This window comes from Solea senegalensis, linkage group LG19, assembly GCF_019176455.1.
Source record: "Solea senegalensis isolate Sse05_10M linkage group LG19, IFAPA_SoseM_1, whole genome shotgun sequence".
Taxonomy (NCBI): Eukaryota; Metazoa; Chordata; class Actinopteri; order Pleuronectiformes; family Soleidae; genus Solea; species Solea senegalensis.
Genome location: NC_058038.1, coordinates 7888190 through 7913587, shown reverse-complemented (window position 1 = coordinate 7913587; position 25398 = coordinate 7888190). Strand labels below are relative to the sequence as shown.

Sequence of the window (25398 nt, the reverse complement as noted above, 5' to 3'; positions counted from 1 at the left end):
ATGACTGAATGTCACATGTGGACAGTGCTATTTATCATTTAGTTGGAGCCATATTTATCCTTATTTATACTATTTCTTGTCAGATGGTTCAAAATAAGCTGATGGAGTCATGGACAACCTGCTCCCTGTTTGTCTGCAGAACTTTCATTGAGGAGCCACTCGTAACACTCTGGGGATAATGTGTTTTCTTCGTCATCTTTTCATAGATATTTATCTCCTCCTTTCTCACTCTCTTCACATCTCTCTCTCACACACACACACACACACACAGTGTGAGCACCGCTGCTGTTTGTATTTTAAATACATTTTTGTGTAATGATGTGACAGAGAAAAACACATCAGGCGAGAATGAAAGGGAGAGCGAGTGAGAGAGGGAGGGCGGGTGAAAGACAGGTGGAGTCCGTAGTTGCCGTGGCAACCTCGCCCATATATGGCTAGTGGGGATATCGCATTGCAAAGGTCAGGTTGTGTGAATAGGGAGGAATTAGGAAGACAGAAGAGAGCGAGGAATAACAACAACCACCAGGAGGCACTCAGTTTAAAACAAACAGACACAATCATCAGCTGTGAGAGTGGACGGTCCAAAGGTGACAGGGCATTTTCACTGCACGGGGGAGGAAACAGCAGCAGCAGCAGCAGCAGCAGATTCCACATCATCTCGTGGATGTGCAGAGCGTGGACAGAGAGGGAGGAGGAGAAGGAGGAGCTGGAGAGGAGCAGAGCACCCATTCAAGCAGCCCACTGCTCAATTAGCCAGCACCAGCAGGAGCCAAGCATCCATCTGCGAAGGAGTTAATCGGCTGGTGTTGTAATGAATTAAATAAAGAGTTTCCGCCGCATGTGCTACTGGAGAGAAGGGGGGGGGAGAAAGAGACAGAAGGGAGAGAGAGATTGACTGAGGGGAGAAGGAGAAGGAGAAGGAGGGGAGGGTAAGAGAAGCAGAGGGTGGGAGAGACCCGCGATGAGGATTTGCTGCACCTGACGGACAGCCTGAGATGACTGGAGTGGTGGAAAGGCACAGGTGCACTGCAGGTGAGATGGGACTGGAAGCCAGCTGTCACAGAGAGATGTGTGTGTGTGTGTGTGTGTGTGTGTGTGTGTGCCGGCAAAGATTAGTTTCCACGCCTGTTGTGTTTGTTGTGGTTGTTGTGGCGACGGTGTGCGTATGCTCAGAAGCCAAAGCTCAGGCTAGATGAGGGCTGAGTGGACGATACTGTCAACTGCACACAGAGCCCTTTTTGTCCATCTGTCTTCTGGGTGAGCATGCATTTATGTAGACTAGTGTGGCTGTTTTGTTTTTTTTCTTTCTGTATTTAACTTTAAACAAAGAGTCCAAAGGCTGCGGTAATGTGAGCCGGACCGCAGGGAGAAGTGACAGGGAGAGAGCGAGTAGGAATGATTGAGAAGGGAGGGTGCAGAGAGGATGACGACATGAGAAAGAGACGGGGGTGGAGGAGGGGTGGTGAGAGTGCAGGCTGCTTTAGATGCTGGTCAGGTAACGCTCTGCTCTGCTCGGTGAGGCTACTTCCCTCTCATTGAGCTTGGCGGCCAATTCCAGCGAGTGCACATCCACGTTTGTGTGTAGATCCATGCATGAGTGTGTTGACGTTGCAGTCAGGGAATGCATTTAACCCCCAGAAACCTCCAAGTTTAATCCAACTGACATAAGTTACACAGCCTCCACAGAACTCAGAGCATATTCATTTCAAGAGTGAGCTTCAATCAATGTGTCATCAGGGATTAAGTCTGTCTTTATTTAGTAGAAACACATTAAATGCACTGATGTTGGATAGATGGATTTAACATTACAGGGGAATGACATAGTGTATTTCTCTCTCTCACACACCCACACACACACACACACACACACACAGCAAAGAGCCATATTTGAAGTGCATGCTCAGTGCATCTGCCTCCGTCAGCAGAGCAACAGCTAGAACAGCACAAGGTGCGGGAGCATAATTGTGTTAACTTAACCTGAGAAGTGTGAGTAAACCTCATTACAGCAACAAACAGAGAAACACTGGCACACACACACACACACAACCACAAATCTCCTGAAACCATTAAAAGCCTTCACAGTCATTTGGGTTTGTGGGGAAAAAAATAAAGTCATTAACGTTGTCTGAACAAGTGAGCGGCAATTATTTGTGACACGGCCCCCGCGATGCCCATGAGCTGCTGTTAGTTTACCCGATTATTCAGGATGAAGCTCGACAGGCGGTGACTGACACACAGTTTGGTAGACAAATCCGTAGTGAAAAGACAAAGTGTAGTGTCTTATCTCGTCACTGACAGTGACCTACTTTTTCCATGACCTCTCTCCCCCCCTAAGTCTGACTGAGAAACAGAAGAAGAAGAAACGGGTTTCTGAAAACCTTTGCTCACAGTAAAGTGTGAATCTTTTATACTTTCAGAACTCTCGCTGTCCTGAAAGAGCACTCTATGTTTTAAGTTCCTGCTATAATGCATTTCTCAGATTAGATACAGGCTCTTAAAGGTGTCGTTATGTTATTGTTGGACGGTCTACAGAAGCAGTTAATGGCAAAAAGTACAACTAACAACCACCTCACTCCCGGCTCCTTAGTGTGATTTCTGTTGTTTATAGACTGCCTATTACTAAAAATTAACATTAGCAGAAGACAAAATAATTCTAGTTTATGGTTTTTAGATGATATGTCAGGGTGGGGGGGTCACATGGTTGTGAATGTGGATTTTCTGCAGGTTCTCAGCTTCCTCCCACAGTCCAAAAACATGCAATAATGAGATTATTTAAACTGGTCACTCTAAATTGACTGTAGGTGTGAGAGTGAATGGTTGTTTGTCTCTATATGTGGCCCTGTGATGGACTGGCTAACTGTCCAGGGTGTGACCCCGCCTATCGCCCTCTGTCAGCTGAGATTGGCACAGCATGCCCCTCCCCCCAACCGCCCTCATGTGGAGGATAAAGCAGCCACATCAATGACCTCCTAATGTCAATTAAAGTCAGTAAACATTGCATGCTGCAGTTTTTTGTTAAGAAAACAAACACGGTTTCATGGCTTCGGGCAGTCTGTCCCCCCCTGCTGGCAAAAATAATGGATTAATCCAAGAGATGAGACCCCCCCAACACACACACACACACACACACATACACATGTTACACCAGCTGCCGTCCAGATAATGAAAATATGGACGAGAGCGTGCCGACGTGTCAGTCGATCGAGCGATCAAAACGAGAGACGACAACTCTCGTTACACTAGAGTTTTCCCGGCTGTAATTACATCAGCTCACACACCAGCAGCACAAAGCCAGACTTTGTGCCAGAATGCGGGAGTAAAAAAAAAGGAAAAGGCGGGGAGAGAAAAGAGCAACTGGATGACGGCCAAATGAGTGAACATAATGAGAATGAGATTACAATTAGGTAATAACGATGGCAAAATGCTGCCCCTAATGCTCATGTTTACTCAAATAATATTAGCTTTTATTGAGACAGTATTAAAAAGGAAGCCTGATTATGACAAAAAAAACCACCAGACATCATAAATCATAAGCTTTTTTTTTTTTTTTGCCATCCCTGCGACAGGGAAAGTAATGTGAGTCCTGGGGAAGTGAAGCTGGATGGACTGAAAACTGCCTGCAGATGAGAATAAGAAGTAGAATAACAGTTTGGATTGGAATTAAAATTCATGAACTCTGCCCAGTCCTTCTTTTTTAAAATATTCCGTGTCATTTTTGTGGTTTTCCTGCACCGTCATCGGCTTGGCCTGGTTTCGTGGGCATGAGAAATTCACCCCCCAACACAGAGCACTTTTTCATACATTGCAGCACAGCGGGGAAGGGCCAAGACACAGAGATATACAGCACCAGAAAAATGAGCAGGTGAGGTGGCAAAGCTGGGATGAAAAAGGAGAGAGTGCACAACAGGTGGATCCAGAGTGAAAGAGACGGGGGGGAGTGAGGAGGAGTGGTTGCTCGCCTGTGGTGGAGGAGTCTGGGAGAGAGGCCAGTGCAACAACAGAGTGGGCTGCTGTTTCATTCGATTTCTCTCTTTTCATTTCTTCACCAGAGCCACAGCCAACAGTGCAGTCTTGTGTCAGGTACATTGTAGCCGAGATGCCTGCAAAGCACAGCCTTAGTCTTCGCAGTGACACCGATGAGATGAACTCCTCCGACGCCTGTGATTGTGATTCAAGAACTTTTATTTTTGTTTGGATAAACATGTCAAACGTGTTAGAGATGCCAGTATCGCGCTCTGAATCTGAGTGGATGTTTTTTCAGACATTCCAAAAACGTACAAATAAAGGCAAGAATAGGTGACAGGCTATAAAGGTGAACTTTTTTCCCATTTTCTTTAACCTAAATGTTAAACATACATGTTAAAGTCCTCCGCGTTGGTTACCATATTCAAAAAACAAACTTACTGTTATTTTTAAACGTCTATTAAGCAAAAAATATTCATGATATAACACTTTAAATGCTTTTTTTTCCCTCCTACAGTCTACAGTCTGCCTCCTAATGAATCCACTTTATTCAGTATTCTTTTTAAATGGTTTCTTATTTTTATTTGAGAAGGAAAACCGCTAACTCTCTGCTTTCTTTCCTCTCCTTTTTTGCTCTTTTGTCCGTCATGAATCTCCACAGCAACAGCCCAACTACTGGAGCTTTAAGGTCAGTGCTCTGTGTCCACGTGTCCCTGTGTGTGTTTGTCCTTCCTCCTGTGCTGTGTGTGTGTGTCTGTGTGTGTCTGAGAGAGATCGTGGTGTGTATCAGGTTGCTGTGGCAGCATCAGTGTCAGAGTTAGTGACAGCCCTAAACTTCTCCAGCTCCATTTAAACTGCAGAGACAATTCCCTCAGGAGTCACATGACACCGCATCTCCACCCGCTTTGCGTTTACACCCCGACGTCACGTGGCCTCGCTGAAGTATCGCTGCGGCGAAGAAATTAGAGGTGCCGTCGAAGGGCGTCATTGGAACAATGCTTTGACATTAGCAGAGACGCTGGAGCCACGACTTGAGCTGCGCAGGGTGATTTATTCATAGATGGCACAGATGGAATATGGAGTTGTGTACGCTGAAATGCACTGAGACTTTGAATTTAAAGAAAATGTGTGTATTGTAATGTGTGTGTTTTTGTCGAGGCGTCTCAAAGACAGAAAGGCGGGTTAAACAACTTATCAGTGTGTGTGTGTGTGTATGACTGTGTAAGAGGAAGAGCCTCGGGCTTATCTATAGTGTAGTCTTCTGTAAATCCCTGCGCACAATATCATTTGGACAGGGTGGAAATGTTACTGAATATCAATAACCATATGCCCTGACCCATGGGGAAGGCTCTGCAATTTATCTCTCCCTCTCTCTCTCCCTCCCACAAGTACTTTAACTTCAAACAAGAGTGATGTGAAGTGGAATTTATAGCCTTGTCCGTCGCATAAATCTATTACCCAACCAAACGAGTTTAACCTCTGCCGGACCCTCAGGTGGGCTGCAAAACAGTGTGGGTGTATGACGGTGAGAATTAAACCCGTACGTCAAACCATCAAGTTCTCTAGAGGAAATGTAAAAGTACAGTTGTAATCGTTAGTGTTTGATCTCCTGCGATGGGAATAATACACGCACAGCTCCTGATGTGGACATCCTGTGCATCCATGTCTAGGTCACATCTTCAGGCTTTCCTATGTGTTGTTAAGTCAAAGTTATGATTCATTTTATATCGATAGCGGAGTGGTGATCAAAATGTGCAGGAGTCACAAAGTTGACAGTTTTTCTTTTATTTTTGTGCATCAAAACGACACTTGCGAGCTTTGAGCGGTGACATCATGTGACAAATTCAATCTGATTTTTAAAAATGTTGAGTGAAAAACAGGATTTAAAACACTCCATAGTGCATGTTCTTATAGCTTCTGTATATATGTTTTAACATAATAAAGGGAAAAAAGCAGCCTATGCTCTGTCCTAAGGTATAATTCATTCATTCATTCTTAAATAAAAAGTAAACAAATGCAGCCTTTCAGTTTACAACGATGAAGAGTGGAGAAAAGACAAAAACACGTACACTTAGAGATGAAAAAAAGTTCCAGATACATTTTCCTGTTTAAAAAAAACTTAAAAAAAACTTTTTTATTCATGATTTGGTTCCTTCTTGGCACAGAAGTCCATCCGTTGATATTGCTTTGCAGCAGCCGAGAAAAGGAAAAAGAAAAAGACCGTCTTTATTCCACCTTAAAGCTTCTGGGAGCTTCGACCTGCTCGCTCAACACGCCACACGTTATCTGCATGAACCCAAGTCTCCTCCTGTATTCCCCCCTCCACCTGAGAATAAGCACTCCATGGAATTGCGATTACACCTCTATAAATAAAGCAAATGTGTACAAATGCACTGTTTAACCGCAGTGACAACAGTTACAGGTGTTGGCTATGAAATATCGCACATAGGTGTATCTTAAAACCCCCGTCTCGCCGCGTTCTGCGGCTGTGATCCTCTGTTCTTTATCTGTATCTGTCAGAAAAGAGAACACGCGGCAGCGATCGGAGCCATCATCTCCGCCATTTTGCTCCCTCTCCTCCTGAGCGCTGCAATTGCCTCGACACACACATTTTTGCAGCAATTTGACAGAGCGTTGATGACGCCTGGCGCTACGAAGACGTGGGATTCGAGGAGTGTCGGGGCTTCAAGGAATTGTGCAGAATATTGGGCCTGAGAGCTGAGACACAAGAAGAAGAGAAAAGAAAATCAAGAAAAAATAATGACAGTGGCAGGAGGAGGAGGAGGCGCAGACAAACAGATGTGAAAGATGGATTGATTCAAGGAGCTGTTTTCTCTCCATTTTGTCATATTGAGAGCTGTGAAATGTTTCTTGTGTGGAAGAAGAGTCGTGTTGTGGGGGTAGAGGGAATACTCAAATACAGACAGCTATAGCTATAAAACACAAAAAAACAAAACAAAAACTCTGTGCTGCTCTGGCCTCTGCCACTGGAGACCAAGAAAGATGAAAATACAGTGACATGAGTCACCTCAGCAAGAGTCAGAGGAGAGATTTGGGGGAGAACAAATGAGTGACGGGATAAAAAGTGAAGAGAGGAAGGTAGACGACTGGCGGCGAAGATTTTGAGGAGAAGAGAGACATGCAGATCTGCAGGTTGAAAACATGCAGATTGGAGGGGCTTTGAGGATGGTGACTTTAACGACATGTGACCATTTCATGTCCACGAGCCAAAGACGTCTTTGTCATTCTACATAACGTCAAGTTGTGCGTGACATTATTTGTGTTGGTGATGTTCTCCGTTGTATTGTCTTAACTCTAACTCTTCAACAAGAGAACTCTTGTAATAGTCTAGCAACAAGACTTAGACGTACCTTCATGTTTAATAGCGGTCACCAAACCTCATCCTTGACAGTTATTAATACATACGTGCTTGTTTGTACGTTTGACAAAATGAAACTTAAAGTTTTAAACCTTTAACACCTAAGCCTCAAAACATTTTTGCCTATTTTAACCATAAACGGGCCTAAAAAATTTGTGATTTAACGAAAAAGAGTAATTTTGCCCATTTTCCCAGGATATCTTTCACTATCTGGCAGTTATTTACAATTTACTGCATGTTAAAATAGTGTATTAACAAAAAGAACACTGTCGTTGTACATGGACACCAAATTGTGCATGTTAAATTAGACATTTGAACAGTATAAAACATATTTAATATAACATTTGTTTGAGTCTTTGTCTCAATGTGTTTCATTTTCTATGCACTCTGGTCAAAATTCCTCAACTCCACTCCGATCAGATACCCTGGTACAAGTAGAACAGTATTTCTGATTTGCTCTGAGAATCATAGTCGTACTGTATTTCCACACAGCCTCACTCTGACATTTTTCTTAAAATGTTACCAGGAATTTGTCATTTTCTTACACAGCCCCACGAGACAATGTCAGGAAAGTATGATACGATATTAATGCTTCCACAGTTACAGGAGAATAAAAGTGCATGAAGAAGGTAATACCAAAACAAATTCACTGAATCTCATCAAGGATGCCGTGACAGCAGTGGAGGAAAAATTGGACAGTAAAGTGAGAATGCCACAAATCCATCCACTTGTCTGGGAGCCAGCGTATTCGTTGTTAAGGCAATTAATCAAGTGACATCCTTCAAAATGTTCTACAGGATCTGAGCAGAAGTTAGTGGATATTATAAGATTAGGTTTGCAGACAGAATAAAAAAGAAATAACGAGTTGGATGAGCTGTCTACTCCCAGTTATATGTAAAAAAAAAACAAAAAACACCTTGACCTCAAAACAGAGCTCTGTGTGTGTGTGTGTGTGTGTGTGTGTGTGTGTGTGTGTGTGTGTGTGTGTGTGTGTGTGTGTGTGTGTGTGTGTGTGTGTGTGTGTGTGTGTGTGTGTGTGTGTGTGTGTGTGTGTGTGAGAGTGTGAGAGAGTGTGAATGCACCCATGCTTTTGCTTGCACACCAAACAGGAAACAACATGGTGGGAGGTTGCATTGATTTTAAAGCCGCGCGTAGCCTCGGGTCTGTTGTCTGGCTGCCGTGTCCTGCTTTCCTCTCCGTTCGCTTGTGTTTCGGTGTAAGATCATCCTGTTCCCGACTTGTTCCACCGCGTCTTTATAAAAGTGTAGAGTTCTCAGCGGTAATTGAGTGTTGCTGAAAAAGCCTGGCTCACTCTTGAAGAAAAGGTTGAGTTCTGGGGGGAGGGCGGGAGGGAGGGAGGTGAAGAGGAGAGAAAGGAGGAGGTGAAAACCAGTTTGCGATCACAATGATGTTTGATGTTTTTTTACACCGGCATGACTCGTGCGACCAGATGCGTGACCAGATGGCGTATTCACATGCGTTTACACTGCAAAATGATGACAAAGAGATATTTTCTGTTTTCATATAACATAAATCAAGTCAGTGTTTGGAGCCGGCCGTAACGAGGCAAACGACAGCTGTGGTAAACCTGCACACATTCATACACAGAGACAGAGGAGACCATTATTCAGTCACTTTCCTGACATGGATTCCGTTTTTGTTATTCTTCTTTTCGAGGTGCTGTGAGCAGTGAGCTCAGTCATTCAGCACCATGTTCTCACTTCCCTTCTCTTTTTTTTTTTGCTTTTCATAGAAAGCTCCAACTAGGTTATTTAGCCTTGAGACAGAACGCACAAGGAGAATGACTCAAGAGTCTGAAACAATGACTTTTTCTCTGAGACAAAAACAGGGCGTCGCAAAATCAATATATTGTTGATACTGTTGCCTTTTTAGGGCTGCAACGATTATTAATCAGTAATTCAAACAAGTTTTTTTTTTGGCTCCATATAACAAAGAAATCATTAAAACTGACTTTTGAGAACGTGTTCATTTTCAGGTTTGAGGAACACTGAGCATTTTTTTTGGATTCGAGTAATCAAAAAAATAAGCAACCGATTGTAAATCTGTTAATCGAGTAATAGATTATGAAAATAATCGTAAATTGCAGGCCTAGTCTTAGAAGAATTTTAAAATAGTGATATTATTAGTAGCCTGATAATGGTAACAGTTGCCAATTTACCTTAAAAAGTATTGAAAGTTCTGTTTATTAGTGTATAATCTGCAATTCAGGGACTTGAAACATGTTCATTTGTGCTGTGTCTTGTTTTAAGATTATCTTTGCCTCAGAGGAAACAAAAGTTAGCTTTCACAGCGGACATTTTGTCACGTTTTTAGTGCCTCTGATAACATTAACGATGACTCGGAACAGTGTGACGGTGAAGTACGAACCCTGAAATTTAAAAAGCAAAATGAAAGTCGTCCTCATTAATCTGATTATGTGACCTATCACAATGTCAGACATGGATGAGCTCGCACGAAAAACAAACAAGGTCGTTTCTCATAGTGTCTAATTGTTCCTTTAAATACAAAGTGAGTGCATTTATACCTGAAGTGGATGAAGCTAAACCTCAGCGCGTGATAATCGCTCTTGAGACGCTATCATTCATTTAATGATTTGAATGCAGGATTTTAAACAATAAAGCGCTTGTGTTGATACTCTCCCTATGTTCAGCATGTTTCCACTCCCTGCAGCTCGTCACCATGTGACACAGATGTGTGTCGTACGTGCTGCTGTTGACTTTCTGTTCAGTGTGGTCACAGTTTCAGATAAATGACCCCATTGGGTGTTATCTGTCAGAATCAGGCCGCCCGAGTGTGTGATCACGTGACCACTATCATTCAGGGTACAGTGACTGAATGATTGCATATTTACAGACGGAGCATTCAGCACACATCATCGAAATGATGTTTCCACTTCTCGGACATGATGGAGCATAAACGTAAACATACATCCAAAGAAGCAAAGGCTGTTGATTTAAAAGAGCAAATTACCAAATGACGCAGGGTCTCCCCTACACTTTATTACTGTAACGCTGCAATAATTCATTGATTAACTGACTGACCGGCGTTCAGTCGACACTCCTGATTGATCTCATTTTAATTAGTTACACCATTAATTGCCTAACTTACACATCTATCAGGCAGCAAAGACAAAGAGTCTGCAGTCGACTCGCTGCGTTTAGTCTTATCCTGAATCTCGGGTTTAGCACCAAGTTGGCACTTAACAGAAAATGTATTTCATTTTTCCATTACTGTGGGTCATAAAGCAAAGTACTGGACAAATTAATGACCAATTATCCAATCATAGTTTAGATATTCGTTTGTCTTTAAACCACTACCTCAGCTAATAAAAAAGTAAGTGGTTTGATAATGTATTGTGTTTCGCTGATTTCTTACATTAAAGACTGCACATTCAACATTAAGTATCCTTAAGTTACTGTACAACATTCACTTTTCTGTACTTTAGTCGTATTCCTAGCAACTTTTACTCTACTCTACTACATTTCCGAAATCAATTGTGTACTATTACTGCTATATATTTATTAATAGCGCCTTTCTAGTCTTGATGAGCTTCTTTACACTACAGTTTTGCCATTCATCCATTCACACACTTCATCATCGGGTCAAGTGTCTTGCTCAAGGACACATATACAGAATTGAACTCCCCCTACCACTGAGCTACCATGGCTCAATCCTAACTCCTCACTTTTTTAATACTTTTAGTTTTACTTCTAAAATGTGTCATGTACTTTAAAACACTTTTACTTAAGTAATATTATCATTTTCTGGTAAAATACTTGTACTCAAGTATCCCTTTTAGATACTTTATACAAGACTGCTATGATAAACTCTCGCAGCAGCCCCCGTTGACTGTGCAGCATCGCCTTGTGGCTTATTGTTCATTCAACGGAATCATTAATGGATGCATGAGTGTGTCCCGTGTTTATGAATGAAGTCAAAGCGCTTGGCGAGTTAATGACTGCAGAGATGCCTCCCATTAATTAAAGACCACATTAATGAAAGTCACAGTCGATCCACGCTGAGTTCTGATGCACAGGAAGGAAGAGGAGGAAATATTTGGGGCAGAAAAACGAGTGCATGGATGAGGAGAGAGCGAAACAAACTACTGTCCCATGGCCGACGATGTGTCTTCCTCCGCTATCCAAACAATCTGCAGATGGCATTCAGGGAGCTCATTACAGCGACCTCAGAGCTGGAGGAGATGCTGCAGCAGTGGGGGATCAGTGATCTCAGCCCTCAGCTGCACTAACAGTCTCTCAGTGAGGGATGCCTGGGCACGGGCCAGCAGGATAAGCCCACACTGACAGCCCAGGATTTGCATTAGCTTCTCCTTCCGCCCGACAAGCATACGTTTAGTGTTTGTGGCTGCACGGGGGGACAAGAGTGGAGATGGGGGGGGGGCCATGTGGGATGTGTGCAAGTGTCAGGCAAACGTGCCTAATCGTATGCTCTGCTGAAAACACAGCTTCCCGTATCAATTCTGCTCCTCACCCAGTCACGGAGGCTGATGCCCTCAAGTGCCGTGCCACACGAGTATAACTTTATTGTGTTTTCTCCTCGTGTCAGATACTGTGACGTTAGTAATTCTTAGAGAATGACTGGGAGCTAAACTATTGTCAAGGTCTTATTAATCCTGTAACACGCTTCATTGTGTGGGAGTCTCATTTGGGTGTTCGCTGTCTTTTTTGTTTACTCCATCGGGCCAATCCATTCTCTCCACCTTGATTTTTTACCCCTCGGTGGTTAACTCTGTCTCTGTGTGTTTTTCACCCGCAGAGCCGCAGCCCACGGCACTCCCAGTCTACCCAGTCTGGGCTTGCCGACCAGGCCGCCAAGCTCTCCTTTGCCTCTGCCGAATCCTTGGAGACCATGTCAGAAGCCGACCTCCCCCTGGGCTTCAACCGGATGAATCGTTTCCGCCAGAGCCTGCCGCTGTCCCGCTCCGCCAGCCAGAATAAGCTGCGCTCTCCAGGTTAACATTTGAAATGTTGCTCAAAGGGAGCACTACATGCTGTTGGGACTTGAGACTTAAGGATTTGCAGCTGTCTGTTCACTCCATATACCTGGTGCTGAAAAGTTATACTCTCACTTTATTTCCCATAAAAGTTTTGGTTTAGTCCAGTTGCTCTCCGGTAGAGCGCTGGAGAGCGAACTTACTGTTCCAATTCATTCAGGCAGAATACACAAGCAGACCTTTTCCTGTGAGGTCTGTGCAGGTGTATAAGCGGCATAGTTATTTTAGTGCCTACTTATTTGACTGCGACATGGCTGCAGACCTGCGTAAATCATGCAGGTCTGAAGATGTGCTCATGTGCAGCTGAACTGCAGACTTAAGAACAGGTTTACTACTAAAGGGCATTTTGCAGTCTGGCGAGGATTAGTGTGAGGCTGGTCCAAACACATAAAGACCAAGGTGTGTTTTTATATCAGACTTGGGAAGATAAAAAAGAAGTGGCCGTAAAACTAAAGTGGCAGTGACTGATGAGGGACATTTTGAGTGAGGAGTTCAGGCAGAGGGAGAACAGCACAGCTGCCAATCTTCTTTACTCAACGTCTGTATATAACGTCTGTCTTTGTCTTCTTCTCTCCCAACCTCAGCTGCTGTATCTCACTTATCTTTGCTTGACTTTTAATCACTGGTCTTTCTTTGCTTTGTTTGTTGTTTTGTTTGTCCCACGGTGTATGAAGATGAATATCCAGGTTAGTCAGGCACCAGCGTTGCCTTTTTCCTGTAAAATCAAGGGTTGCAGCAAAGTTTTCTATATGATGTGTGTCTAATTTGAAGAGTCAATTGTTCATTCTATCTACTCTGATAGAATTAGGTTGTTTTTTTTAATCACTACCATGCTTTGCACAAATCTTTGCACCTTATTTGCACACTGCAACTCCTGCATTGTGTCTACAGTGAATATTCATGCTGACATTTTGAAGGTGCAAATCATTATCTGGCTCTCAAATCACTAAAGAGGCAGAACATGTTGTATCCTAATGAGCAACACTGTAAGCTACAAAACTGCAAAACAAGTCACAAGATTTCATAGAGTTGCTCGCGGTTTTCCCACCAGTTGCTGACTCTAGCGTCTCTCCTCCTGTTCAGGCGTGCTGTTCCTGCAGTATGGCGACGAGACGCGCCGCGTGCACATCACCCACGAGCTGAGCAGCATGGACACGCTGCACGCGCTCATCGTCCACATGTTCCCGCAGAAGTTGACAGCGGGCATGCTCAAGTCCCCGAACACGGCCATCTTGATCAAGGATGAGGCACGCAACGTTTTCTACGAGCTCGAGGACGTCCGGGACATCCAGGACCGTAGCATCATCAAGATTTACCGCAAAGAGCCCATCTACGCTTCCTACCCTGCTGCTGCACACCTGGCCAACGGAGACCTGAGGGTGGGTAAAAGCAGAGCGAGAGAGGGGGATGGGGGGGATCCACGAGTGGCAAACTGGGTTATTTAAAGAGAAAATGCGATCTGATCTCCTTCAATTCTGATAAATGACAACTGAGTTACGAGTGAGAAGTTGTGTAATAATGTGTCTCTAAAGAAGGAGCAGTGCAACTCTCTTGTGAGGTGTTTTATGTATTTAAAGGTACACTTTGACAGGCTGATGCAGTGTGAACACTTTTAAAATTTAACTGGTATTCCTCCTGGGGATGTATTGATGTTGCTCATCTTTAGGATGCCCATCTGTTGCCGTGCAGGCACTAGAGAACAATGTTCCTCTGTAAAACGAGCATTTTAACATCTGAAGCTGTTTCTGCTTCATTGAAGATCAAGGAAGCCGGTAGGAGTCTGCACAATTTACACAACCCTGCATTCCATCTGCAATATTCCTCTGCTATTAATGTTACAAATAAGCAGAAGAAAAAGAAATATAACAATTACTCCTGTGCAAATTTGGAAATCTTATAATAAGCTTTGTTTTTATTCAGTGAAGTGTTCCACAACATCTTTCTTAAGCTTCTTCCCATGCATATAAATCTGTGCATAATAAATGGATGGAGCGAGAATAGAGGTAACAAGTCAAGGTTCAAATAGCGTTTTATCTGTTCTGCCGCTTGTATAAGCCATACCTATACAGAATGTGCAAATCAGACGGTCTCCTATAGCTGGAAATATGTTTATGAAGCTATCTGTGGGCATACAGGCTCAGCAGCATCTTCCCTTTTTTCAAGATTTATCAGTTTGTTACATGGTGCTGTACGACAAGACCACTGAAAAGGGGAAAAATGGGTTTCAACTTAAGCAACACATGAAGGATATATGAAAAGGCAAAAGCAAACTGCTTGTTTTTTTTGAAAGGCTGCGGCAGACGTAAATGCACAGCAGGTAAAGTGAGGCAAACGTGGGTTGAGAAAAGCGCGTTTAGAGATGTTTTGATGCTGGGTGAAGAAAGGCAGAAGGAACTGAAGTAAAAAAAAAAGAAAAAAAGCCAAGTAGAAATATGGTGAACATAAATATTTTACCGAGTAAACATCATCACGACTCTGCTGGAAATAAATTGATCGATTGACCTCTTGAAATGTTTCCATTCTGGCCCACGCAGTCTGTTTTCACTTCAACTTAAAAAATAATAATAATAATAATTTCTAGACCAAATTCAGCCATTGGAAAATTAATTGGTCTTTATAGAAATGTTTCTTCTTCCACTGACATCTGCAGATTTTGACAGCCTGTCATGTGTCAGTCATGTTCATGTCTGACACATGGCGAACACTCTGGTGTGCAAATCACCATGGTAACGCCCTGCTTGTTCATTTCAGAGGGAGATGGTCTACTCCTCTCGCGACTCTTCCCCGACTCGCCGCCTCAACACCCTCCCCTCCTCGTCGGCCTCGGCCTCCTCTGGCTCTCCGTCCCGCTCACGCCTCTCCTACAGCGGGGGACGCCCTCCGTCCTTTGCCGGCTCCCATCCTCAGCACGAACAGCCCCGACACTCGCACCATCCCTCAGCCAATCACAGCGCTAACGCGAGCCTGTCGCCCTCACCCAGCGCCATCCTGGAGCGCCGTGACGTCAAGCCCGATGAAGAGGTTTCTGCGAAAAACATGGCATTGATGAAGAATGAAGGGCTGTACGCAGATCCCTACAGCTTGGTGCACGAGGGTCGCCTCAGCATCGCTTCCACCCAGTCTTTAGCTGCCATCGGAGACCCCTTCAGCTTCCCCGTCTCCAGTGGCCTGTACCGCCGCGGCTCGGTTCGATCCCTCAGCACCTACTCAGCTGCTGCACTTCAGGGAGACCTGGACGACTCTCTGTACAAACCGGGAGGTTCGCTCTACTCTGACACGTATTCCTCAGCCACCCTGGGAATGGGTTTCCGCATGCCGCCCTCGTCGCCACAGAAAATCCCCGACATGCAGCTGAGGGACAGGGACTATTCCAGCTCTCCCAGCAGAGCGTCGCCTCTGAGGCAGACGTTTCGCAAGGACTCGACCTCTTCCTCTGTGTTTGTGGAGAGCCCAAAGTCAAGGCCCAGCTCCGGTTCAGAGCCTCTGTGTCTGACTGCCGGCCCTGGGGAGGGTGGCAGGGCCACGCCTGGTTTTGGTTCTTCATTGACTGGTCAAGACCCTGACAGTAGCAGGTCAGTGCCAGTTATCACATGTGTGACATTTGCCTTCCAAAACACTGTTTACACTCTATCAAGGTTGTATTATAATGTTACGGCATGACTCTTCTGGCCATCTAGGGCTATGTAAAGTTTCTTTAAACATATCTTTACACGTTTTTGAGATGCATTCTGTTGACATTTTTGAAAGAAATTGCACTCTCCCATCGTCATTAGAATTTAAATGCCATGTCCTGATGTTTATGATTATCGTCATAACATTACAGATCTGTTTATTCCTAGATTTGACATAGGTTGTTCAAATAATGTGTAAATAACGTTTGACTCAGTCAAAATGAGTTCTGCAGGAACACAGTGTTTGTATTTGTGTGAAAGCAGTTTTGGTCTTTCTGGTTTGTCACTGTAAAATCAAGTGAAACGACATTATAGGTAGAGCAATTTATCATTTGGACTGATCAATCCAATTATTGCCATTTTTATGAACTTATTATCATCTTTAGTTTACACAGTCACTAAAACTCTGTTTTATAAACCACACGTTTATTTGACAAACTTATTTATGATGGCCTGCTTTATGTATTTAATATTTAGTTATTACATCCAATTGTTTTGAAATAAAATGTAGATTAGAGAGTGTTGTCCAGGAGATGTTCATTTAAATTAAGCAATTCAGTGTCTCATTTATTGTTTTTAAACTGTTGTGTATAGCTGAAGTCAACATCAACATATTGGTTGACTCCTTAACTACTTAAAGACACTGCATTTCTTTTCCTTTTATCATTAGATTACATTCTCCTCCATGTTTTTCAGTTATCCACAGCTGTACCTTTTCCTTTCTTAGGGATCATCGGCTGGAGCGGATGGAGGCCATGGAGAAGCAGATAGCGAGCCTGACCGGCCTGGTCCAGAGTGTGTTGACCAGAGCACCGGACAGCGACAGCACGTAAGACTCTCCATTAAACCCCATTAACCCTCTAGAACTCACAGACACGGCTTCGGCTCAGACACATTATTGACAGGAACAGCAGCGGTGCCATTATCAGAGCCAATATCACTTCCGTAGCAGTGAAGTGGTGCATTACTTTGTGCGAGCCAATCACAAGCACTAAACACTAACTGCACTGCACAGCGCTATCGATTCATGCACTGATACACGGACATGTGTCGGCCAACGCTGAGTTTCCCCCCGTTCACTCGGAACATTCTCGTCATGAACAGAATATGGGCTCATTAACAGGAAGACTTGTTAAAGTGATCAGTCTTAAGAGTTTCCACGAGTCGTGCCATTAGTGTTAGCACTGTAATTGGCTTGCCCTGTGGCCATTGATCCTCAGATGCGGCCTGCTGCGTCTCTGCATGATGGCGGGCTGCCCTCCGGACCAGGGGAGCGAGTTTTCACGGCCATTACCTTTCTCTTCCAGCGAGAAGACCGAAACCAACAGTGACGGCTCCGCCACTGGAAGTGAGTACAGCAGCGTAACTGAGACCACAGTCCACTTGTTACTAACACTACTCGGGGTTCCCACGGGTCCTTGAAACCCGAAAAATCGCCCTTAATAGACATGGGTCATTGGAAGCGCTTTAAATTGGTTCGAGAAAGAAGTTAAGTTGATATTTTCCATTGCTTGATGTACGTAAACTAGGCCTACGCAGAAGAATTCTATGCAGAACAACGAGCGGGTAACCTTAAACAAGAGAGAGCAAATGACGTGATTTCTGGGAAATGAAAATTCCAAAATCTCTGTCTCACCAAAGAAAATGACAAAGACTGACTTGTCCTGATCAATAAAGGTGGACGCCATGGGCGAAGCGGCTCTTAATATTTGCCCTCCCGTCATAAGCTGTGTCAGCACATTCGGTCTCCTGAGTTGGTCTTAGAAAGTCCTTGAAACGTCCTTGAATTTGTTGTCAACCAAGGTGTGGGAACCCTGACTACTGCTAATCCCCTGCTCTCTAAAACATTTCCCTTCTCCTACTAACAGTGAGCTGGTTATTTTAAATTAGCCTTCACAGACATGAGTTGGAGTTTCTCCTCTCTGCTCGGTACGTCGCTCCTCTTTCGCGACGAGGAGTAAATGTGTAATTCTGCTGTGTGTTATTGTCTCGCTGTCACTTGAGTGGGAGCGTGATGGTGGAGAGGAAGAGGAGCTTCGTGTGGACATATTTTACAGTTGTAAATGGAAGCATTGTGAACTGTGAGTGTGTATGAAGCCTTGTCACTACTGTAGCATCGTTTTGGGTTTATTTGGTTTTATAGAGGCACTAAAGAAATGCAAAAGCTGTGCTTATAAGGAATGAGTACTGGTATCACACACATCATTATAATTCAGTCCAGTTAAGTTTCCATCAATGAACTAATAAGTTGATAAGTGACTATTCTCTGCAGCCCTGGCAAAGTGTCACCTACTTTTCTATGGACTTAATTGTCTGCCAAAGTGCAACTGAACCAGACATTCACTAAAGAATTAAACATTCATTTAAAATTCCTCTTTTTTCTGCTTCTGCTTAACATTTTCTTTTTTCTTTCATTTCTATTGAAATTGAAGAGTTTCCAGACGGCTTATTTGCTATGAAAATAAAATGCTTAGAGAATTGTAAGATATCAGTGAATGAGACGAGCTTAACTTTTTCTAAAGAAATGTAAAAAAAAAAAAAAAAAACACACACACACACACACACACACACACACACACAGGGGGAAAGTGTAGCTTGTAACAGCATTGGAGCTGTTACCACAAACAAACAACATACAAGGCTGTAAACATGACAGGGTTTAAGACAAATAGCTCTAGTGGGAATCATTCTTCAGCATCTGTGGCCTGAACGAAACCCCAGTACGATTTCACTTTCCCCTGATTTATTCCTTCCATCCTCTGCTTCTGCTCTCCTGTTTTTCCTCCCCTGTTCATGTGTGACCAGACCTTCACAGCTAAAAAGAAAATCGTCGTCTCTGAATCTCCCTCACACATTGCCCCAGTGCCAAAAGACTTAGCCATCACCGGGGTAATTCTCTCTGCTGCGGTCAATACAAACGCTCTCCGGGATCATCTCTCTATTGATATGAACTTTCAAGACTTTCCCTCTCTCTCTCTTTTGTTTCCTCCCTTTCACTCTTCTCATTAATTTCTTGATAACTGGTTGAATCTGTTTATATTCCAGCTGGACGGCTGAAGCGCAAAGGTAGTTGCCATCTCCTTCTCTATCACCCCTTCCTTTTATTTCTCCTCTCAGACACGTCTTGTCACCTCTCCGCCCTCTGTTTGGGTGTGTGGTTTTTCCTGGGTCTATCCTCACGTGTTCACGGAGCGCAGACCCTCCCTCGTTCTGTCTCCCCACTGTTTGAATTTTCTGCCTGGTTATTCCTTTGGGAATTATCAGTAGGTTGTTTTGTCTCAGACCGAGCACCTCTTTTATCTGTGTGTGTGTGTGTGTGAGAGAGATTGTCGCATACAGTCTGTGTGTGTGATTACCTCGGGAGTCAAAGGCCATACTCACAAAGCCTTCTATTAAGATAAGAGCATGGTTATCCCCTGTGTGTCTCCACTGAATAGATGATTTACACTTCTATATTGGTTACTAATAGCATGAGCTCATGTTTCTCCCCGTGGTCTTTTAGAGTTTTGTGAGTATGGCGCTTTTTTTTTTCCGCATTCACACACTGTATTTGCTTGTGTGTGTGTGTGTGTGCCCAGATTTTCCTGCATATTACATCTGAGTGTGTATTTGTGTGTCACCGTTTACACTGTACGTCATGCTAGCTGACTGAAACCCTCAGCGGAGCACAGCCGAGCACACTAACCCATTTTGTTTCCCCCGACAACCTTCCTGTGACCTCCCGTGTCCTATACTCTGTAATTGACAGCTCACACACCATCAGCACCTCTAGCTCTGATGCCGCCGCCGCCTTCTAACAGCATCAGCCGCTTGCAGATGCACCTCCACCTGCAGGGCCTGCAGCAGAATGCCACCGACCTGCGCAAACAGCTCGCCCAGCTGCGTAAGACACAGGTATATATACCACTCACTGTCGACATCCTTTTAAGACCTTGAAAAGACTCTTATTTTATGGTTTTCATTTTATCTGCTCAGGTTTGTAAATATTAGTTTTTGTTCATAATGAGTCTCCTTTTCCTGCCAGCTGAATCTTTATTTAACAGAGAAATAACCTCTTTTTCAAGGAAAAATAAATAAATACATCACGACAAAGGAAGACAACTCTTTATCTGATACTGTACCTCTATTTAATTTTCCTATAATCCTAAAGTTTCCAAAAAAAAAAAAAACAAGAGTGTGCTATTGTTGTTCAGTGTTTTGCACATTAAATGCTTTCTTCGACTGCTTGGGTAGGACTTGGTGAACAGCATCATTAGTTAGTTAGTTAGTAAAATTTAAATTAGCTGCACTGAAATTATTGTGGCTCAACTTATTGAAATGAATAGTAAACAAAAGTGGGCCTAATACAGAGCCCTGTGGTATGCCCCTGACAATAGACGCAATATCAGAAGGTAAACCTTCAAATTTAATCTGATTTGATAGTTTGAGAACCTGGCAACTGCATGTTTAGAGAGTCCAGTGTTAAAAAAGGCTACATTTTAAAATATCATCGTCATTTGTGCCAAAAGCTTTTGACAGATCTACAAAATGTCGAAATGTCATTTAGCAGCTTCATTGCTGCTTTTTAATGTAGTGTTAAATGACAAATTGATATTAAAAACAATTAAATGTCCTGGACAGAACCTAAAATACAAATTTAATGCGCTGAATGTTTATTTAACAAGTCAGGTTGATGCAGTCAAAAAGGCGGCGCTCAAATGCCATATTATCAACATTACTGACATGAACATCCAGCAAAAAGGATGCTTACAAACAACCAAGGTTATAACCGTTGCTGTGAAATGATTCTAGCACAGAGTCCGTCTGTATATTATTGTGTTTCTGCACAGTTATCGTCACCTGGAGAATGTGGTCAGAGCCCCGGTTGTATCATAACACCGACAGATGTTTGCAACTGGATTCCAGCTGGTGATATAAAACTATATTAAGAAAAGTATATAAAAAAAAAAAAATCAAAGTGCAAGGAAGATTTTGACAAATTTAGTACTGATGCTAACGGCTCCCCTCAGATTTTTGCCTCCGCCACAATGAAACAGAGGCAAATAAAATTTGATGTACTTTGATGTAAAAAAAAAAACACCAGCATGTTCCCCTAGAAATAATTCCTGTTCAGTGTGACCAGGGTTCAGGATTCAGTGCTTCAAGGATGCATTATCTTTATTTGATTTAATGGCAGTAAGAATGATGAGGGTTTGCAGGGTCCCTCCTAACACGCAGATGGCGTGTGATTCGTCCAGACGTCCACAAATGGACCCAAAGCTGAAGGGAACATTAAATTATATTGTACTGTTTCCACATAATGAGGGCAGAAATGAAAAAGCTGATCTGTATTAAAAGCACCGAGACAACTGAATTACCAAAGCAATGATGCAGTCTCTGAGATCCTCATCAGGCATCTCTCCTTTAGCTTACTTCAGCACTACGCCGTGTTTATTTTACATAGACACTGTCACGCTGTGCCTGCTTGTCGCTTTTGATGTGTATTTGATCTCCACCTCTTTTCTGTACAGACAGAAACACACACACACAATATTGGCAGTCACACTGAGAGCATTGCACCTTTTTGGAGGATTTATTATGACATGTAGAGATAAAAACCCACTTCACATTGTGCCGCTCTGTCAATGGAAGCACAGAATGTCATGAGGCGGATGAAGGGTTAAAAAAAATGTGGAGAGCGGGTCCTTATTTATTCCATTTATCCGCTGATGCAAGCGGTGCCATGGTTACAGTCGGGAGCAGTCAGGAGATGCTGTCAGAGGCAGAGAAGAGGTTTCAGTGTCTCGCAGGGGTGAAAGAGACGGCAGGAGCAGTGACAGATGATAGTCGCACAGCGCCTCTATTTGCTCCATGAGCGAAGTTCACTTTTTTTTTTTTGTTTGTTTGTTTGTTTGTTTGTTAACTGGCTAAGCAGTGAGATGGAGAGCCAAGCGGCCCCCGGAATGACTCTTTGCTGTTTACCTGCCTGTTTGCCCAAGTGTGACCTCTCCACTTACACCCACATTTGATGGACCAGCACACTGAATGTCACATGTGGCTCATGAATTATACAGAGGAACGGTGCAGGAGAAGCAGGCACCTGATAGAGACTGAAGACACTACTGCAAAATGATTTATTCTCGATATCGTTTTTACAACAAGTTACTACACCCCCTGCTTTCAGCCTCCTCCATCCGCATCAGCACTGATGGCAGGATAATAGGGTAATACTTTTAAACGGTAACAATATTGTTGTCTTGCTCCACTTCCTGGAACATAAGGCTTATCAATAATTCATTTTTCTTGCGTACCAGGTGCTTTCATCTCAGGGAGTTGTATTACATCCACTAGTCTTTGTCGAATATTCCATTCATAACGCTGCCGGGTTCACGCTCAGTGTCTTTGGACATTCTTCATTCTGCTTGGAAGCTTCCCGGGCTTTCAGAGGATATAGGGAGCTGGTGTATGCGCGTTCTAATAGTCGAACACAAACAAACTGCTTGCTTAAGTGCCTTCAATAACGAGGTATTCAGTGTAACAGATGAGCATGATAGAACTAATGTTCCTCTCCGATAACAAAGTTTAGAATAAACCCCGAGGCCTCGAGGATAGGGCAGAACAAAATGTGCATTTGCTGTAAATCACTTAGCCCTGTTTTTGTTTTTTTTAAAGCCTCCTCTTTGTCATCCCTGTTGTTATGCTGAGATGGAGGCAATAGCAGATTTCATGGCTTCGACAAGCTTTTCTCCTGAGGCCATGAAGGCTAACACTGATACAGTTCTTTTCCAAATAACCGCTGAGTATGTAACAGCCTCCTGCTGAGGGAAAGGGCAATAAATGCTAACTGTGATGCTGTTTGAATGTGTTTGAATCTCCGTGTGCGTGCAGATGGAGAACCAGGATTCGGTGAAAACTCTGCTGAAGCGGACGGAGGCGGAGCTGAACGTGCGCGTGGCAGACGCCCTGAGGAAGCAGGAGGATCCTCTGCAGAGACAGCGCCTCCTCGTGGAGGAGGAGAGGCTCAAGTACCTCAACGAGGAGGAGCTCATCATCCAGCAGCTCCAGTCAGTAACAACAGAGGAAGAACAAGAATTCACAATCACTGAAGTCCCACAAAATCTGTCTGTAACCTCACAGTGGAGGGATTATTTGGTTCCGGTTCGATATACAAACTGACAGTTATGTGGTTTAGGATGATTGTATCGTGTATTTAATAATGCTTTAAACACCACCGTTCCTATATAATTAGAATGAGTTGACTTACAGGGTGACACAGTGATAGGAAGAAATGTAATTAAGCCCGGCATAGAGCAAGATGCTTATTAAGATCGGAAATACGAGAGTGTCCAGCCGCTAATTGAAGTGACTGCGAAACCAGAGCAGTGATCTACCTTGAGATTTAATAGTCAGATATGTTCAGCGGCGTTATAATTCCTGGATTTCACTGAGAGCATTTTAGTAGAGGCTGAATCTCTCCGTCTCTGAGCTGCATTTTGATCGCAGACTAATTGGCTGAACTGTGAGATCACTGCTAATCAGTGTGTGTTATTCCGCCTGGCTAATGGCCAATTTATTTTGCTTAATTATACATATAACTTTGATTTCGTACATAACTGGAGGCAGATGTATTGGACTAAATATTAGAGCTGAACAAATTGACATTTGTGCGACTCCTCTGTTCCACATTTTCAGTTCAGTTGTTGCACTGAAACGCTTCCCCCCCAGTTCATCTGTCCAGAACTGTTACCGTCCTGTAGCCGAGGAGACGGATAATTGGCAGAAGTTCTACCCAAACTCAAACAGAATACTTTTGAGATGAATATTCAGGAGTATTAATGTGTAGCAGAGGAATCCCTGGTGTTCAGCCTTCTGTCTGTTCTGTCTCAGCGATCTGGAGAAGTCAGTGGAGGAGATCCAGAAGGAGTCATCCGTCAACCACAAGCTCGTGTCGGTGCAGGAGTTGGAGGAGAAGGCCAGTGTTCTGAGAAAAGTGGGAGAAACACTCACGGAGCTGAAAAGTGAGTCACATTCTGTGCACAGGGAAAAACTCTGGCAGAGAGTTTATGTTGCACTAATTAGTCACCGAGACACAGACTATCTTTTAGTCACCCGCAGCCGCTCTTGCCAAACATTTATTTAAGTACAGTAGTCTCAGATTGCTCAGTTTGCTTTTAATGAACTCCCCTGTTCATTTACAGTAACCTAAAACATGTTCTGTCTGATTACATTAAAGGCTTTCATTGACTCCGATAAACAATAATTGATTTGTTGTGTGTGTGTGTGTGTGTGTGTGTGTGTTAGGCTTCCCGTGTAACTGACATGCTTTCTCCTGCAGATCAGTTCCCCGGCCTGCAGAGCAAGATGCGGGTGGTGCTCAGGGTAGAAGTGGAGGCCGTCAAGTTCCTGAAAGAAGAGCCGCACAGACTCGACGCCCTGTTAAAACGCTGCAAGACTATAACTGACACCCTCGCCACCATGCGCAAGTATGAGCCTACAAACAAAAAGAAAGAGAAAGAAAAAGAAAGAAAGAATGGTGGCACATACTAACGTAGCAGTCATGACAAAATATTCACATTTCACTTTTGCTGTTTTTTGGGCTCACGTCAGACAGAGGGAAACACATTTTAGCACAAAGCTTTCTTCACAGCGCTCAACTTGGACCTGCTCCATGTGAGAGCAACAGTTCATCAAAACCTGCTCCACTTTCAAAAGCCTATTAAGGAAAGTCTGTGTGTGTTTAATATTAGATCTGTTCCTCGGAGACCAACACGTTTTAATTGATCCTTTAAATATTAACACAAGCATTTTGTTCAACAACCTCGTACATAGCAACAGTTGCAGAGAGATTTGTCTAAAATTACCTCGCAGGGAAACTTGCCCACTTGTAATCAGTTGAAGGAAACGTCACATGTTCGAGCCTTCTTTGCTTTTCTTTTTCCGTCAGCGAAATATGAATTTTCATAAATAGTGATGGACAGACAGACCTTCAGGGTCAGGGATGAGTGATGAGATATTATCACTAATTAGACTAATTATTCAAAGAAGGAATGGAAAAAAAAAAAAAGAATCCCTGAAGATGCATTAAACCTGATAAAGTTAATTTGGCCAGCTGCTGTGGTGAAGGCTCTTTTTAGACACATGAGTTTTAAAATAGAAGCTTTTAAAACTAATGTAGTGAGTGTGGACTGATAAAATGTGGCCTTTAGCTGTTGATGTTGTCTATTTTCTACTTAGGCTTGTGTGTTTACTTGAAGCTCCTCACCTTCTGGTTCAGTTCATATCTCAAATGAAAGTTTTTGGTAACTAAAATGTGTTAAATTGTTCAGGTCTCAGTTAGGTTTTTAGTTCTCTGGAGGTTTTTAAACATTCAG

General features: G+C 43.3%; 1 protein-coding gene across 11 annotated transcripts in view; it reads left to right on the top strand.

Annotated features, from left to right (window-relative positions):
* si:ch211-278a6.1 (SRC kinase signaling inhibitor 1) overlaps window positions 1–25398 on the top strand; it is a 106401-nt gene that overhangs the window by 66001 nt on the left and 15002 nt on the right. For 5 of the 11 annotated variants that reach the window (XM_044050614.1, XM_044050620.1, XM_044050617.1 and 2 more), the window contains 12 exons: window positions 4625–4651; window positions 12140–12335; window positions 13052–13063; window positions 13461–13756; window positions 15129–15949; window positions 16776–16877; window positions 17269–17396; window positions 19094–19114; window positions 19797–19942; window positions 22916–23091; window positions 23915–24045; window positions 24363–24510. In XM_044050614.1, the coding sequence (XP_043906549.1) occupies window positions 4625–4651; window positions 12140–12335; window positions 13052–13063; window positions 13461–13756; window positions 15129–15949; window positions 16776–16877; window positions 17269–17396; window positions 19094–19114; window positions 19797–19942; window positions 22916–23091; window positions 23915–24045; window positions 24363–24510 (2204 nt within the window). Of the gene's footprint in view, window positions 1–962; window positions 1033–4624; window positions 4652–12139; window positions 12336–13051; window positions 13064–13460; window positions 13757–15128; window positions 15950–16775; window positions 16878–17268; window positions 17397–19093; window positions 19115–19796; window positions 19943–22915; window positions 23092–23914; window positions 24046–24362; window positions 24511–25398 lie in introns of those variants that run through there. The other 6 variants (XM_044050618.1, XM_044050615.1, XM_044050613.1 and 3 more) reach the window with 6 other exon arrangements.